The sequence below is a fragment of the Castanea sativa genome, chromosome 2 (genome assembly GCF_040712315.1).
Source record: "Castanea sativa cultivar Marrone di Chiusa Pesio chromosome 2, ASM4071231v1".
NCBI lineage: Eukaryota > Viridiplantae > Streptophyta > Magnoliopsida > Fagales > Fagaceae > Castanea > Castanea sativa.
In genome coordinates, this window is record NC_134014.1 from 50,745,961 (window position 1) to 50,764,434 (window position 18,474).

The 18,474-nt window shown below is 33.8% G+C and overlaps 2 protein-coding genes and 1 pseudogene across 2 annotated transcripts; all 3 read right to left on the reverse strand.

Annotated features, from left to right (window-relative positions):
- On the reverse strand, window positions 1-2,768 carry LOC142624177 (G-type lectin S-receptor-like serine/threonine-protein kinase SD2-5). The gene has a single exon (XM_075797708.1). It carries the CDS (start codon window positions 2,766-2,768, stop codon window positions 117-119), a length of 2,652 nt encoding a protein of 883 aa, XP_075653823.1. The 3' UTR covers window positions 1-116.
- Window positions 2,769-7,888: 5,120 nt separating this feature from the next.
- LOC142625482 (G-type lectin S-receptor-like serine/threonine-protein kinase SD2-5) lies at window positions 7,889-9,049 on the reverse strand (annotated as a pseudogene).
- A 496-nt stretch (window positions 9,050-9,545) lies between these two features.
- LOC142625963 (large ribosomal subunit protein uL29c) lies at window positions 9,546-12,653 on the reverse strand. Its single transcript, XM_075799723.1, has 2 exons — window positions 12,214-12,653; window positions 9,546-9,973 (listed from the first exon to the last, which is right to left on the reverse strand). The coding sequence occupies exons 1-2, from the start codon at window positions 12,541-12,543 to the stop codon at window positions 9,800-9,802; spliced, it is 504 nt and encodes a 167-aa protein (XP_075655838.1). The 5' UTR covers window positions 12,544-12,653; the 3' UTR covers window positions 9,546-9,799.
- Between the last annotated feature and the right edge of the window lie 5,821 nt (window positions 12,654-18,474).

Here is an 18,474-nt window from a genome sequence, read left to right on the forward strand (position 1 = left end):
GGTGTTGAAGGCTCCCATTAAATTTGAACAATTAATATTCGTTACTTGATGAGAGAATTTATTATAAGTATGGAAATTACCTCATTGGTGAAGCAATGGAGATGGTACAGCTAAAGTCACCGTGGTCCAGATAAAACTGAAGGCAATAATGGAGTAGCAACAACAACATGCACTTCTTGATCATCAACTCCAGCTCTCATGTTTGTTAAAGGTAGATTCAAGATGAAACAATCTAGGTCAAATTCAATATTCATAGCACCCTCTAAGACTTTAACCACCATGGACATGGAAGGCCTCTTCGTAAAATCATTTTGCAAACACCATGCTGCTACCCTCATCATATTCACAACTTCAGCTCCATGTAGTTGCATATCCTCACTGCACTTATCAACCAAATCCAACAATCGATTTTCCTCAATATTTTTCTTGAAAATATCAAGTAAATGCATTGCTTCCTCTGGTTGAGAGCGATCCACATTTCTCCTTCCACACAATATCTCCAAGAGCACTACTCCGAAGCTATAAACATCTACTTTTTCAGTAATTACTGAACTTAACCATTCTGGAGCCATATAGCCAGGTGTCCCTCTCATGGTTGTTACAACTTGGCTTTGGTCACGATCAACTAGTTTAGACAACCCAAAATCAGCGACTTTTGCATTAAAATTATCATCTAAGAGGATGTTATGAGGTTTTATATCCAAGTGAACTATCTTTTGCCTACAATCATCATGTAAATAAGTTAACCCCCTTGCTATGTCAATGATGATTTTCTTTCTTTGTTGCCAATCAAGCAACATCTCAGGATTTTTGTGAAATACCCATTTATCTAAAGACCCTTTAGACATGTACTCATAAACAAGAAGTTTATGAGATTTCTCAACACAAAATCCAATTAATCTCACCAAGTTGAAATGATGAATGTTGCCAATTGTCTTAACCTCAGCTAAAAATGATTTCTTGATTTGACTGAAACCATCAAGACGCTTCACTGCAACTTTAGTGTTGTTGATCAGAGTCCCTTCAAAAACAGTGCCAAATCCTCCCTCACCGAGCTTGTTTTTGAAATTTTTGGTTATGGCTTGCAAATCAACGTAAGAATATCTTGTGAGTATTCCTGTTACTTGATCTAAACAATAATCCTCACCTTCATCAACAACTTCCTCCTTACAAAATAGAAAAACAAAGATTCCAATAAAAAGAAACTGCGCAAATGCGAGGCTGGATCCCAATATTATATCAAGCTGGAGTTGTGAAGGAGAATATGGTTTATCAAGCTGGAGTTGTGAAGGAGGAATATTCTGCACCTTAATGTATAATATAAACCAAGACTCTGTTTCTTCAAAATTGGACTTCAATGAAAAAATTTGGGATTGTAAATAGCAATTTCCCAAAATTGAATCATAAATAGCAGCTTTGCACGAACAATTTCTTAAGCATGCATGTTTACAATTCTCTAAAGTCATTTGTTGGTAGTCTTGATGTATATATTTGACGTTGTTTGTAAAGGGGAAGTATGTGATGTTCTTGAGCTCTAAAAGAATGTGATTTTTGGAATCTTTACAAGACAGGGGAGTAACTAGGGAGCATCCAAGGTTAGGCTGCCTGTCATCAATATGCCGAAAATAGCTTTTACCATTTATTGGTGGAGGACAAATACACTGATCACCGTTTGAGCAAAAACTATAATTGCCGCAAAATGTAGGGTAAGGACAGTTTGCACCATCAATATATGGTGTAAGAACATCATACTTTTGACTCCACTCCTCATCATACGCTCTCAAGTGTCCATCGGACTCAAATCTTATGTACTTCATTGAGGATGGTATTGAAAATATTTCAATTTTCTCCTGTGGCTTAAATGATGGATTGGTGAAGAGAGCTAAGCTTTGATTAAGAAATTGAACGTAAATGTCGTTGCGAAGAATACCTCCGAAATATCGAGAAAAGTAGGGTAGTGGAGGGTTAGAATTGATATAAGCAACCATCCCTTTTTCACTGGTGAGAGAGAGCGAAAACAATCCTCCTTTGCTAGTGAGCTGCTGCCCTGGCACCAACTTTTGCCCAAGAACCAGCGTGTCTGTTGGGTGATCAAAAGACTGCCAAATTGTAGCATTATTTTCATCCAAGAGCTTGAGGTTGCACGTGTCAGTTAAGAGTAGGCCAGCCACAGATTTGTTGCCGATGTTTGTGGACCAAGCTATAGTTCCATCAGCATCTTGTAATACTAAACCTCTTTTTGAAGTGAGCTTCAAAGTTGCATTTTTTCTAACCGGATTGTTTGGGTTGGCAGACCATGGTACTTCTGCACCAACTAATGTCAATCCATAATCAGGATTAGAATGAAGAGTGAAAAGGGCAAAGAGAGAGCTGTCGCACGTTTGATTACAGAAGAAGCCACAACCACAATTAGCAGATTCATTTTCTGTATAGGAACTGGCAAGTATGATTCCCGCATAGGGATAGTTAAAATTGGCAGTAGGATATCCTTCGGTCCATACAGTAGTAGAGTTTTCAAAATCGTCAAACTCTCCGTTGGTCCATGAAATAGGAGAGTTTACAGGCAGATAAGCTGGCAGGGCAGTCACTAAGATGGGAAAAGGAGTTAGAAAAAAAGCAAAGAAAAGAAATAGACTACAGCAAGCCCAGCTTACACCCATTATCTGGAACATGTATATGGTGGTAGAAGAAAGAAAGGCAAAAAGGACACTGGACAAGGAAAGAGGGATGGAATGACTAGCATAGCTAGTAACAATTCCTTCTGGCATATAAAAAACAATTAAAAATTAATGATCATCTTCTGCAACGACTTGACGCAACAACTAATGTAACTTCATCGATCCTCCCCTAGTTGACTGGTTGACTTGCAAGTCCGTGCCGTGTTTAGAGGTTCTCTATGTCACACGCACACACATGATACATGCACGACATTTTTGTGATTAATTCCTTAAAAAAAACACAAATTTTTCTGATTAATCCGAATTGCTGCATCAAACTGCATCCAATATTATTACTATTGGGTTTTCCTTCTTCTTCTTTTTTCTTTTCTTTTTTTAATTCGATTTTGATACAACTTATGTACTAGAGCTGAGAAATTAAGCAATTTATTAGACAAGGAGTTGCGGTGTCTATTTTCAGTCCTGCTGTAATTATTTTTTCTTAGACGAGGAGAGATTTCCTTGCTTGTTCTCTTAATGATTTTGTATTTGTATTTATTTAATAAACTTTTAATGATTTTGTGGTTAAGTTATATATATATGGTTAGTGGAGAGTATACTAGAGTCTGGAGAGTATACTAGAGAGTCTATTGAACTCGTGTACATTCGTAGGGGGGAATTTTCATAGAGGAGACATCTTTTATGAGAAAACCTTGTTCTGTTTGTTTTACAATTATGTTTGTTTTCTTGTTTTTTTTTTTTTTTTTTGGGTGCTTTGAGTTACTTTTAGTATTTATTCTTTGTTTCTCTCATCACATCATGTTTATGTGTTAGACATGCTCTCATCCTTATATTATTGCGCTTTTTTGCTTGCATGTTCGGATTCTCGACTCACCTAGGAAATCAACAGTTTTCCTTTTTCTACTACTTTTTGTCTCGTACAAAACTTTTACTCATTTCATCTTCAACTTTTTACTTATTTCATCTTCAACTGCAATCGTTGTGTCCACCAGTTCTTCAAGACTTCACTTAGTCCTCACTTTCTCTGGGACTTCACTTCTTGCTCACTGGCCGAATGGCCTCTCCTTTTATTTCTTCATCTTCTCCTTCTTTTCTTCCTTTCATACTCTTGACATCAAATCACAATAAATGCAACTACCTTGCCTTGACTTTGCTTTAGCCACTTTCTTTTTCCTTCAGCTCTCCCTTAGGCTGAATAGCCTTAATGCATCAGCCCCTTTCTTTTCTTCTTTTTCTCCTCAGCGTGTCCAACACACCTAAGTCACTGGCCAAGAAGAAAATAGGCTGACTTTTGTGGCATGTCCAACAACCTCTTTAATGGCGAAAAATATATCTTGTACCCGGCATATATGTCGGGTGTCTCACACAGGGGCGAGCCCCACAGTGTGTGGAACCCGCCCCTGTGTGAGTGACCCGGCATATATGCCGGGTACACCATATACCGCCTCCTTTAATGGGGTGTTTTATAAAGTGTGGGCTGGACCCACGGTGCTATGATGCACCCAACATGGTGGACACAATGATCAAATGCATGAAATAAGTAAAAGTTTTGTACGAAATAAAAAGAAAAAAAAAAAAAAAAACAAAGTACTTGAATTTGTAAGCTCGAGTAATATAAAGAAATACTCGATTTCTGCAATATCAAGTATCACCTTATTTTTTTAATTCCTCACGTTCTAGATTAATGTGTCATACTGGCGACTTATCTAAGAACTCAAGTTCACTAAACTCAAGTATTATTTAAAACTCGATTTTTTAAAACTCCAATATTAAAAAAAGTGACAGATTATTAGATATTTTTAAAACAGTGCTAATTTGCTACAAATTTTGTCAAAACGTTATATTTAGCTATTTTTACTGTTTTTAATAGAAACAAACAGTATGTTAAAGTACTTATACAACTCTATCCTACTTTCATTTCCTTTCCACTCACAATCTCCAATTTCCACTAACACACTACACTTCACGAATTCGATTGTAATTCAAGCATTATAACAACACAAACTTTAATAACTAAGCATAAACTATCCAATCAATTTACAATTCAAATCAAAAGAATTGGGAAAGCAAAGCTAACCTCCAATTATTCATGAGTCCTCTTCATATTCATAGTGCCTCCACCGCTCGTTAACAATCCTTGCCATCCTTACCTTCAACTTCTTCCTCGTTCAAGCTCAGCTCCGCCAATGCCGGTGCTTTCTTCTCCTTCTTCTGCATAATCACCTCGCGCCTCAGTTGGTGGTATTTGGTTAGGCGGAACCCGTACCCGGAATCGAAACCGGGTTATCGGGAGTGGACCAGCTCGTACCGAGAGTGTGTCCGACCCGGTGTTTGGGTAATTGGTCGGGCAGAGGGATGAAGATTTTTCCGGCATTTGGGCTCGGGTTTGGGTTTGGGTTTGGGGAATCTTCGGTGAAGCCGAAGGAGCAGAGCTTGTGGGCAATGCGTTGGATAGCAGATTTGGGGAGGGTTTGGGTTTGGGTGTCGGAGGCGGAGCTCCAAATACGGAATCGGGTTTTGGTGAAGAAAATGAAGGGGAAGGGTGATTGGTCTGTGAGGGTCTTTGAAGAGAGTGAGGAGGTGGTGAAATGGAGTTTCTTTTGCAATAAGATTTTTTGTCAAAATCAAAATTCATAAAATCCTACTTAATATTGACTATATCACATAAAGATTAAAGCTAAACTACATATTTGCAACTTTTTGTAAAAAAATTAGTAATTTTGCATATAAAAAAAATGAAAAATAAATTCTAAATATAAAATATAAAATCTACTATAAAATTAATTAGAAATAATGTGATTGACAATAACATTATCATCTTAGTCTTCAAATTGGATCCATCTAGTCCTTAAAGGGAGAAAAATATTGTATCTCAAAAAAGAAAAGAAAAAAAAAAAAGGAGAAAATAATAGCACCAGCTCAAATTAAGTTTACAACACAATTAGTTTATGAGTGAATTTTGTTTCATTAGAAATTAACTTTTGGGGCTTTAAATAATCTAATTAGAATTTGAAATTAGTGAAACATGACTATTTAAAGTTGGCACAACTATGTTGTGTCAGAGGGTTGCTCAATCCTTGTTATACTTATACGCTTGCTTAACCAAAATTGCAGCAAAGCTAATACTTTTGAAAAGTTCTTCGAAAATTCCACTTTGTTACAAATTTATATGAGTTTTATTGTTATTTATTGAATTTTGATTTTGATGATACTTATTTTTTATTTATTAATAATTCAATAGTTGGCGGGAGAGATTTTGGTGACACTTATTGTGTTTGTTCAATTCAATATATCAAATTGTTAACTTTGAAACTTTTCAATAAATAAGGATTTTTGCAATTGAACATCTATGCATTATACACGTCAAAATTAGAAAGAAAAAAAATAACAAAAAAAAAACTTCGGACATAATAGAAAATCTATCAGTTAATTCATTATTCCTCTACATAACTAAATCTGACTTGTCAGCAACATTGCATGAAAAAACTTTTCAAAACAACGCTTTTTGCTTCTTCTTTTTTATTTTTTGAGAATCAACGATTTTTGCAATTGGATATCTATGCATTATACATGTCAAAAATAAAAAATAAAAAACCATATCAAATGTCCTTCAGTCCTTGTGCTCAAGAAACCTCTGCTTCTAAGACCGAGTAGCATCCAAGAAATGGACGTAACTACAATAAACCAAAGATTTGATTGCCACAAATTAACTTGCCTTAAAAAAGTTTGTTAGCTGCTTCAGGATACTAGAATGTATATGAGGAATTCCATATAGTAGATTAGAAAAGGAAAAAAAAAATCAATAGCATCCTGATTAAGGTACAAAACGATTTCAAAAGGAACAACTGAATTAACTAAAAAGTCTATGTTCCCTTCTTGGTTACATCCAAAATTAATTAGCCAACGCATTGAGAAATTATACAATCTTTTGGTAGACTACATCATTTATCTACTATTCCACTAAAAGACTCACTTGTTTAAAATTGCTTAGTCAGTAATTAGTTTTTGTTTTAAAAAAATTTAACTAAGCGATTTTAAACAGCTGAGAGTCTTTTAGTAGAATAATAGACAACGTCACTTGTCCATTATAAAGACCTTATAATTTCTCCAACACATCAGCACGGTGATTGGCTTCACAGAGGACATGCGTCAGACTGTATTGCTAAATCACATAAAAAGAGAGGAGAGAGATCTATTAGAAGAAGAATCGGATCAGAGTGACTAAAGTCCACAACAGATTTGGCATACAACTCCATTTCAAGACTCTTGAACCACAGCTTAGAAGCTAGGATCAGCCCAGCACTCAGCAACAACGCTGGAAGAAGTCCCAATCTCTTGGTCTCTGCCACCTACCTACAAGGTTTGTTTAATTTAGAGCACAAATTCCGGGAACCAAAGGATTTAGCAACTCTACAGTCTCTGAGAATGTAAATAATGGATTCATTACCTAAGTTGCAAACAGAACAAGTAGTGGTACAATTAATGCCTCCTCGGCAACCACCTCTGTGACTGGGACATTATCCAGCACACACAACTACAGTATAATCAAAGTTCTGCTACTTCAGTTCAAACTTACATAAACAATGCAACTATATATTACGCATATGATTCGAAACACAACAATACAACAACTGAACAAAGTCTATAACTCTTCCTTACTTTAAAAAAGCCTGCAACTCCAATTTAAATTTCAGTGTCAATGACAGAATAAACTCATTTGCATCACTGAACAACGTCAAATAGAAGTTAACAAATTAAGAAGCCATGCTATTGCCAATAAATGACCATAGGCATGACTCATCTTGAAAGCTAATTTGAACTACCAATATTTGTCAATGGACATGAGAATTTATTAGAAGTATGGAAATTACCTCATATAATTATGTGCATATGTCGAAACAAAACCTTACAATAACAAAGTCAGCAACTCTTCCTCTCATAAAAAAAGGGTCTACAACTCAAACTAAAAGTTGTGTCAATGACAGAGTAAACACTCATACAGCTAGGACTGCAACAATGTCAAATAACTGAGTAAGTGTTCACAGAGAAGCATTGCTATTGCGAATAAATGACCACATGATTTATTCCGGTTAAAAGCTTCCATCTAAAAAAAAGTCGAACTACCAGTATTAGTCATTGGATGAGAGACTTTATTAGTAGTATGGAAATTACCTCATTTGTTAGGCAATGAAAGATGGTATGGTAAACTGTCACCGTGGTCCTGATAAGATTGAAGGCAATAATGGAGTGGCAGTAACAATATATTCCTGGTTATCAACTTCAGCTCTCATTTTTGGTAAAGGTGGATTCAAGAAGAAATAATCTAGGTCAGATTCAATATTTGCAACACCCTCCAAGACCTTAATCACCATGGACATGGTAGGCCTCTTTGTGAAATCATTTTGCAAACACCAGGTGACAACCCTCATCATATTCGCTACTTCTAGTCCATGTAATTGCATATCTTCACTATACTTATCAACTAGATCCAACAATCGGTCCTCCTCAATTTTTTTCTTGAAAAAGTCAAGTAGAGGCATTGCTTCCTCTTGCTGAGAGTGATCAAAAATTTTCCTTCCACACAATACGACTAGGACCATTACTCCAAAGCTATAGACATCCACTTTTTCTGTAATTTTTGAACTCAACCATTCTAGAGCCATATAGTCAGGAGTTCCTCTCATGGTTGTCACAACTTAGCTCTGGTCACAATCAACTAGTTTAGACAATCCAAAATTAAAGACTTTTGCATTAAAGTTCTCATCTAAGAGGATATTATGGGGTTTAAATGTTTAATATCCAAGTGAACTATCTTTTGTCTGCAATCCTCATGTAAATAAGTTAGTTCCCTTGCTACGTCCATGATGATCTTCTTTCTATGTTGCCAATCAAGCAGCGTCTTAGGATTTTTTTGGAATACCCATTTATCTAAAGACCGATTAGACATGTATTCATAAACAAAAAGCCTATGAAATTTCTCAGTACAAAATCCAATCAATCTTACCAAGTTGAAATGATGAGTGTTGTCAATTGTCTTAACTTCAGCTAAAAATGATTTTTTGATTTGACTAAAACCATCAAGACGCTTCACTGCAACCTTTGTGCCATCAACTAGAATCCCTTCAAAAACTATGCCAAATGCTCCCCTACCGAGTTCCTTATTGAAATTTTCTGTTATGGCTCGCAAATCATCATAAGCTCAGTCACTCTTTCTCTAAAGTAATTGGCATAGTTGATAACCTCTCCATCCTAAAGGACTTTGTGAACATGAATGTGGCCTAGTTGTGTCTATTTATGTTTTCAATTCATTGCGTTTGACTTGGATACAAAATGACTCAAAGTCAAATACCAACGTTACCTGAGATTTCCATGTTCAACATTACAAAAAGAGGGGCAAAAATATAATTGATTGAGTTGAAGCAAAGTCCCCCAAGTTTTCTCTCCAAATTGAAGAGATAGGATTTTAGTGGGCTAGGAAAGAAAACACCCGGGCCCACCAAAATTTCCTCCCCCTCCCCTTTCCAACCAAACACCTCTCTCAACTGTTTTCTCTTCTTCTTCTTTTTTCCACTCTCCCTATTTCACCTCCAACCAAAGGAAGCCTTACTACTTCCACCAAAGATGGGGATTAGGATCTTCATGGGAACAGGATAAGGATCTCTTTAAAGAAGAAAGGGAAAGTAAGGAAACAAGGTGGTGATTATAAAGGCTGGGGTTTCATATGCAGGTCAGTGACATTTTCAGACTATCATGAAAAAATATCATGCTTCCCAACAAGCAGAGAATAAACTCTTTTATCCTTTCCATCTGTTCTCATTAGACTCATTAGCAAAACTGCCAATCTGCTCCTATACAACCAAACAGAGCTAATTCAAAAAACAGATTTTAATTAGCAACTAGATGAGCATATACTCAAGATTTTCGTCCAACATTCTAATGAGTTTGGACTTCAAAGAAAACCTGAGCAAGAAAACAACAACTGGAGGGGAATGGGGGAATCATATTACACTACTAGCAAGAAGACATTATACACAAAAAACAAAAAAGAAAAGGCCTGAAATAGAGCAGCACTCTAAACCGTGAAAGAACATTGTATTCATTATGAAGACATTGAGATTGGCTCATGCAGATTTCTCAGCTTCTGCAGCTGCTTCTTCTTCTTGCAACTTTTTCAAAGAAGGAGGTGGTCTGACTACAATGCTTTTCTTCCATTGTCGGTCCAACTTTCTTGACAACCTCTTGTTGATTCCCTCCTCGAGCTCTCTTTCCCGTTTAACAGTAAGCATACGAGCAATCTATTATTGATATCAGCCTCCATATTAGAATAATATAGATCTTAAGGGTAATAAGTATGCAGACTCAAGTCCAGAATACAACATTGCAGTTTCACAGATTATCATAAAACCAGCATATATTACATAAGGAAAGCTTATTAAATCAACAAGCCATAGCTCATTTGCATCTTGAAATAGATAACAAAGCATCTGATGTCACTAAATTGTCTATTCTAGAAAAAGGAGAAATGAAGAAAATAATACTGAATTGTATATTCTGAAAGGAGCAAACAAATTAACTTCTTATATTTACAAATAAAAATGACGCAGAGATTAGCAATGGAAGGTTTTCAAGGTACATAAAACATAAACAATAGGTAGCCATACATTCACCCACCTCTGAAACATAGACAGTCAGAAACATCTCTACAGTCCATACAACTAGATGATTCACTAACATTTTCCCAATAATAAATTTTAGTACCATGTCACTAACTAAACTCACCTCCCGACAAAATTTCCAACATATAAGTGCATATATATGTCAACTATTAGAAATTGAACCCTTGCCATATGCTTCACATTGCATCAACAAAACCCAAAAAAAAAAACCACAAGCGCTTGCATTATCAGATAAGGACCTCACCACCATATTAGTAGATCAACCAAAATTTACCAATCCCAGTAATGCAGCAGCTTAGAGACAGTTTTCAAACAGAAAACTGAAGCTTAAAGAATAATTGAATATGATGTGTATTCCAAATATTTCCGATGATCAAATTTTTAAACCTAGACATGATATGTTCATTGCAACTAGAAATATCAACAATATGCCTTTGATTTATGAAGCCATTATAAATGGACAAACTTGTTATGGCTTTACTAAATTTTATTTGAAAGAATACAACAACAAAGCCACACCCTTGAAGGCCCTATTTTTGGGCTCATTCCAAATCCTCCACTTTAAGCGTAGTGGCATCACTTGCCAGGCCAAATCTCCCCTTTTTCTTCCTGCCTACCCTTCTTTAAATTCCCAAGAACCTAAACACAATCTTTGGCACAGAGTTATCTGCTTGAGCTTATGAAAAAACAAGTTTAAATTAGTTTTTTTTTTTTTTTTACATACATACTTTAAATTGTTGTCAAGTACTATATCATGAGGAGTTATCAGCATTTTTCACTTTACTCCATTATTGCTCCAGATTTAGCACATATAGCAACTCCTCTTCTTTCACAATGTAGAAGAGATGCATAGTCAAAGTTACAGAAATAAACTTGGTTTTATTATTTATTATACGAACCAAAATCCTAACCCTCATACCTAACACAATAGATTGACAACTGTCCTAACTCAAACTAACAAACAGTCCATTTCAAACTATTGTCATCTTGTTAGCATAACAATACACTTAAGCTTTCTCATTCCGGCTTACTCTAGGTGCTACTTCCTATAATCCTATTCACCACAACCTACATATAAGCAATTTAGAATTATCAAAGTTTCCTGAGCTCAATAAAGCACAGTGAAATAATATCACATTGCAATGCTATTAGATATCAATACCAACATTCCCCAAATGTATCAATCTTTAATGAATTAAATCACAACAAAAATTCTACCTCATCCATACTTCTTATCGAATCTGAGAAGCAAACACTAGCCACAAAAAAACCTAGCCACGAAAGGCTACATAGGACTCAATTCAACACAGAATTTCCCAAAATTATGAAAAGAATTATCCCTTCTTCTAACATCATCTCTAACCGCTCAAACGAGGCCTTCTTCATATTTAATACTCCAACAATGAACCCTTTACAATGCCCTGCAACCAAATATAACAAAATGTATGCAGCCAGCAAAAGCAAGTTTTCACAGCTTCACACAAAACCCCTTACATAGCCCAACCAAATTCCTCGTTTCTTCTAAAATAGAATCTTCATACCACAGTATGAAGCTCATAGTCAAAACAACAGCAACAACAAAGCTTTAGTCCCAAAATCATGGGGTCGACAATAAATACTCAACAGAATAATCATGTCATTCACATGTATTCTTCTCCGCCATTCTATCTTATCCAAAATTTACTACTTCTACTAGTGTAATATAAGCTCCTTAGTCTAAAAAACGTAAAAAATTTGAAATTTCCATGAAAACTTACAATTCCCATTTCTATGTTTCAATAATGAATGTAAAACAAACAGAAACAGGTAGTCCAAAGCTTGAAGAAGCAAAAACGAAAAGAAAAGGAAATGAAGAGTACCCTTTTGCGCATGCGACCGAAGTCGCTGGACTTGAACTCGTTCCGTGCTGACTTCTGGAGGCGAAGCATGAGGAGCTCACCCTTGAGGTCCACTACCTCCTCGTTGATTTCTTCTGTGGTTTTGGTCCTTATTTCTTTCATTTCATCCAACCGCTTCGACATCATCACTACCGACGACGATGGAGAGAACGAGACCCTTTGGGGAGGCACGCGAATGTGCTTTTGGATCTTAACGCCATTGAATGAGGAGGATGAGGATTTGGGGATTGGAATGTGGGGTTTTGGAGAGAAGATGATGGTTGAGGGTGAGGCAATTGAGAGACTCAACATCTTCTGCTTGCTTCTTTCTTGGCCAGTGGTACTACTTCGGAGTTCGGATTTCACAACTCAAGTTTAGTAGATAAGGCGCTCTCCTTTTGTTGTTTTTTATTTTATTTTTTTTGATAAAGTGTTGTTACTAAAATTACATCTTATGTATAATTATAAACTATAAAAACTAGTTATATAAATAATTTATTAATAGCATACTTATTGAACTTTAATTTTTTAGAAATTTTGTAAGCATGTAAGATATAGGAAGAAGATGTAATCTAATGGTGAAATTCTCAAATTTTACCTTCAATAAAAAGATATTGAGTAAAGTTATAACTTTAGGTTATAATCAATTTTGTAGCTAAATTTTGTTTTTTTTCTTTTTTAAGGAAAAAAATCATTTTTCTTTTCTCAAAAAAAAATTGTAAAATGTGAATATACTTTTAAATTAACTCTTTGGCTGGTGTTTTCAATTGAGACATTTAAAATTAAGGGTAAATTCCACTAAACTGCAATTTGGGCTAGTACTAACTAGATTCAAAACTTTTCAAAAATAACCAACTTAATCCTTAAACAAATTTGTCCCTGACTCCATTAGCACCGTTACTTTAGCTCAAACCTTTCTCTTTTCCTCATCTTAGACCCAAACCCTTCTCCTCTCTCTCTCTTAGACCTCTGGCTCTTTCTTTTTTTATTTCTCTTTCATCCACAACGGCTCACTCTCTCTCTCACCCACACTCGTGGCAGCTGAATACTCCCTCTTCCATGGTCAAAACCCATATTTTTCCACTACCATCTTCCATTCTCTTCTCAAATCAGTGCCATAGAGACATTTGGCTAGGGATTTCGAGCTTCACATCACTAACATTGCTATTGCCTATTGTTCCATGCTAACAGCTTTGGTATGGTGCCAAACATGTTTGGGTCTTCGTTTATGGGTTTAGGTCTTTATTTATGGGTTTGAGTCTTTGTTTGTGTTTGGGTTTGTGTGTCAAACATCAAGGGAACGTTTGACAAAGATCCACTGATGGTCGCCGATCTCTATTCTCTTAATCTATTCTTTTTTTTTCTCTCTCTTTTGGTTTGGTTCTTTGTTGGTTCGGGTCTTGGTCAATTTAGGAATTGGGTTTTCTTATGTGATATAAGGATTCGGTGATTTTTTATTTGGGCTTGAAAGGGGGTTTGGGTATGGTCATTTGCAAATTTGTGGGTATTTTTTTATGTAGGGTTTGTCTCAAAATGGCTCTAATATGGTGATTTTGTTAGTGTGTGCATATGAATCTGTGTGCATGATTGGTAATCTAGGATGATTTTTGAGGGTTTCAGGTTTTGGAATTTATATGGCTATGTGTGTATGTTTGTGTCATATGACATGGTGTAGCTGTATAGTGTGATTTGTGCCTAAATCCACACTCATGTTAGTGTAATCACAGTGAATAGAACTCAAATACCTTAGTATGTAATAAGCATTTACTAGAGAAGAGAAAATATGAGAGAAGAGAGTGAAGAGAGGGTCTGAAATGAGAAAGAGAAGAGTTAATAGAATGTGAGAAAAAAGTAACTGTGCTAAACGAAGTTAGTTATTAAATTGTCTTTTAAGGACCAAGTTAATAGTTTTTTTTAAAGTCTTGGACCTAGTTAGTATTAGCCCAAATCTCAAGGTGATTTAGTGGAATTTACCCTAAAATTAATTATCATACCTCCAATTATGAATTATAATAAAAGAAGAAAAATATATGAATCATATGATAATATTCAAAATTTATGCCTATTTAATGAAATGTGTGATTTGTTTAAATAAATATATATGGATTGTTTTATGAGTCATTACATAGTGGGCTTGAGAAGATTTCTCCGAACTAATTTAGGGAAAAAATTATATTAAATATCTTATGCAACATAGGTAGGTGAAACCTGTATATATTTTATAATTTAATAGTGGGGGGAAGGGGAAATGAACCATGTATGCCTCATTTATAAACATTAAAAAATGTCAACTAATTGAGCTAAAAGACTATTGACAATGATATTAAGTTATTAACAAATAGTCCTTTACACAAGTGCAAAACCTTGGAATTTAATAATTTGAATGTATACATAAATTTTTTTTTAGCATAAACAATACTAGACTTTATTTATTCAAAATCACGCTATACAATAGGAAAGAGAAGAGAGGGGCATTCTTCTAACTAAATAATAACATCTTTTTTTCTTTTGCAACACTAGCAAGGGCTAGAGTACGACAATTACATCGTAAAGGTATGTTAACAAAGGGTATATTAACAAACTTCTCACATTTAAGCATAATATCCTCAAGAATCCGAGCTTCTTCCAATGAATATATCCATAGATGGAAGCTAATGAAGAGCATCATCTATGAGATCCATGAAAAAAATTTGAAAGGACAAAAAAAAAAAAAAAATTATAGAGTCGGAAAGCCAAACGACTTGAGCAAAGAAACAATCCCATAATAAATGGTTGCATGATTTAGTTTCCTTAATACACCACACACATAAGAACGCGTGATTAGGGACTTTCTTATCTTGCCAAACAACATAGTTCTTGAACTGCCTATGGGATCCCAAGCCCACAACAATTTAGACTAGGGATTTTCATAAAGGGAATAGGGGTTGGATACCAACATCAGTGGACGGAAGAGGAGAATAATTATTATCTTTATCAAATGCCTGCTTCCTATGATAAAGAATTTCAACAAGGGAAAATAGACTTTTATTAGCTTCAGAAAAACGTTTCATGAGAATGTGTATATAATTTTGATAAATGATAAAGTGTAGCTATATTAAACTATGAAGCACAAACACTTCATTTAGTGTGTCATACGCATGTCATATCTATGTTGTACCCGCCGAATGTTATAATTTTCAGAATTTGCTCGTATCGCCATGTTGTTCGTGCTTCCCATGTATTAAATGATGGGATAACCATGAAACCTAAATTAAAATTAAAGGAAGGGAATTTTTTACTATTTTAACCTTGTCATATACTTTTTTTATTTATTCAATAATTACAATGAGGGAGTAATAATTTGAATCATAGATATCTCCATTAAAAATACCAAAAAGTACCAATTGAACTACAAGCTTATAAGGCTATTGGCTATCATATAATTTCTTTAGATCACTTTTTAACTGTGTAATGGATTTTTTTTTTTATTAATATGAGATGGTACATTGTATATTTTGATAACTTTTAAAAGTGGACACCAAGCTCCAAAACTAAATTTTTTCTCTAAAAAAAAAAAAAATGTCTACCTATAATCATCATGTTGATATTGCTGCCATTTAAAATATTCATTGCAAAACTTTTCTTTTCACAAATACAAAACCTCTAAAATTGGCTTTAAGCAACTAGATCAGTGTGTGTATAATAAAAAAAGGTGTTACATTTTTTATACAAGATTACTATTCACATGCAAATCCATTTTTTAATAATTTTTTACTCATATATATATATATATATAGAGAGAGAGAGAGAGAGAGAGAGAGAGAGATAATTTGAGATAGTAATAAAAAATTGATAAAATATAATATTATAATAAAATATAGTATAAAGTAGATAATCTAACATATGTGTTTTTGAAAAGTGATTGTGTAAGATAAAAAATAAAATTTCTTGTACTAAAAAAAAAAAAAAAATTTGTGTATGAACTAATACGAATGCTTAGCAATCTCCATAAATCATTCGTCAATTTAAAAAAATATCTGAATTGTTATGGACCTCAACATAGTGGTCATATCAAAATATAATGTTGGTCCTTGAACTAGTTGTAATTTAATCATGAACTACAGTGTGCCAATTGACTCAATTTTAATCATTGATGTTTTGAAACACTTCAATGCAAGTGTATTTCTGTCTGCTCACCACCATGCAAATGGTAATTATTCATGAAATTGAAGTTTTATTCATGTCGTCACGGTGTCGTTTCATTAGCGGCAATGTATTGTCAACCACCTTTGGGTCAAATAATATATTAGGGACTTATGGTATGTACAGGGAAGATATCAAGAGTTTAAATTTTCATTCTCCACTTATATTTATCTAATGTTGATTGACTTTTCAAGATTAATTTTGCTTCCAATTTTGCTCCTAAACTCAAATTTTGGCTTCACTCCTTTATATATATATATATATATAAATAATATAATATAATCGTCATATAAAATATTCTCTCTTTTTTTAAAAAAAAAATCTAATATGTATAACCTAATTTATTTTTTATAATTAGTTTTTTTTTTGGAGAGATAGTTTCAACCATGGTTATTAGTATCTCGATCTACATCTTAGGATCTCATCCTTAAACTGTACTAGATTTCTAGAATCTCTACTAAGGTCAAATTCGTATGGGATCCTGATTTAGATCTTAGAATCTTATAGGATTCCGATCCCACAACGATACTAAAGATTTTGTGATACAAAAGGAAAAAAAAAATTTGGGCCTCCAAATGCCCCAAATTGATATAAAAAATATAATAAATAGATTAGCCAATGACCTTAGCCCAAAATTGATAAAACTTTAAATACAAACTTCCTCTTTCTTTTTTTTTTTCTTTTTTTTTTTTGGCTAGGTGAAAATGATAAAAAAAAAAAAAAGTTCATGCTATTAGTGATGAATTTGAGTTTGGTGATGCCAATGAAAATGAAGTGGATGAATCCCCAAATGCAATATTAAGAGATTTTGATGATTATCTAATGGATGATATGGGTCATGTGGCTGCTAACAATGACGATAATATTGTTTATAATGATTAACAATAACCTATTGCAACAAAATTGTGTTGCAACAAATTATAACAGCAATATTTTTTGTTGCAATAAAGTATTTTTAATAATAATAAAAATATTTTATTGCAACAAAACTCTATTGCAATGAAAATTTTGTTGCAATAGTCTATTGCCGCAAACTTTATCGCAATAGTGGGCAACAAAATTTTTTCATTGCAATTGAAGTTTATTGCAACAAAACATTTCATTGCAATAAGGCTTTTTTCTTGTAGTGATTTGTAATATGGTACTTTATTAGTAATTTCACTAATTTGTGTCAAAAATTACATTTTTTTCAATATTTCTTTAATATATATTATGAATTATAATTATGGATATTTTTTAGTATTTTTTTTAATCGGAAAGTAGGATCTTACAATCCTCGTGCCGATACTATGATTTGATCCTTGAACCCTCTCACTGATCTCAATCTCAATCCTTGTGCCGATCCTATGATCCGATCCCTAAACCCTCTCGCCAATCTTATGTAAGATCTCGATCTTGATCTTGATAACTTTAATTTCAACTTATGACATTCGTTACTGATGATAACTCTTTATCATCAAATCAAGACACCAATAAATTTTTATACCTAGGTTATTAAAATTAAGTATAGCAATATATTTGAAGAGTTATGTATTACATCATTGTCTTGATTGCTTTTAAATAGTTATGTAGAATTATTGATTTTGTCTTTATTATTACATTGTCATATATTATTACCAACAAGTTACCTCCATTTAATGCTTTGTCATATTATAAATGTACACCTAAACAACCACCAAAGTCAAATAGACATTTAATACAAATAATAAATTTCCATGTTACTATAATAATTTATTAAAAACCAAAGAATTTATTTTTTCAATTAATTAATATTAAAAAAACAATATTTTTCACAATTTTTCCTTACATGATTAGAATAACATTATTTTCACATATATACTGACATCATTTTTACTTCTCACCAATCACAACATATCGTATGTAAAAAATTGTGAAAATAATGGAGGTCTATACTTACTAAATTCTTTGGGTCATAATCCAAAATTTTACAGAAAAAAAAAAACCTCTTAAAAAACATGGGCCGGGCTAATAAAACACAATGAAGCCCAACCCAAAATATCTAGGCCCAAAAATGAATAACAACTCATATTTTGACTACTG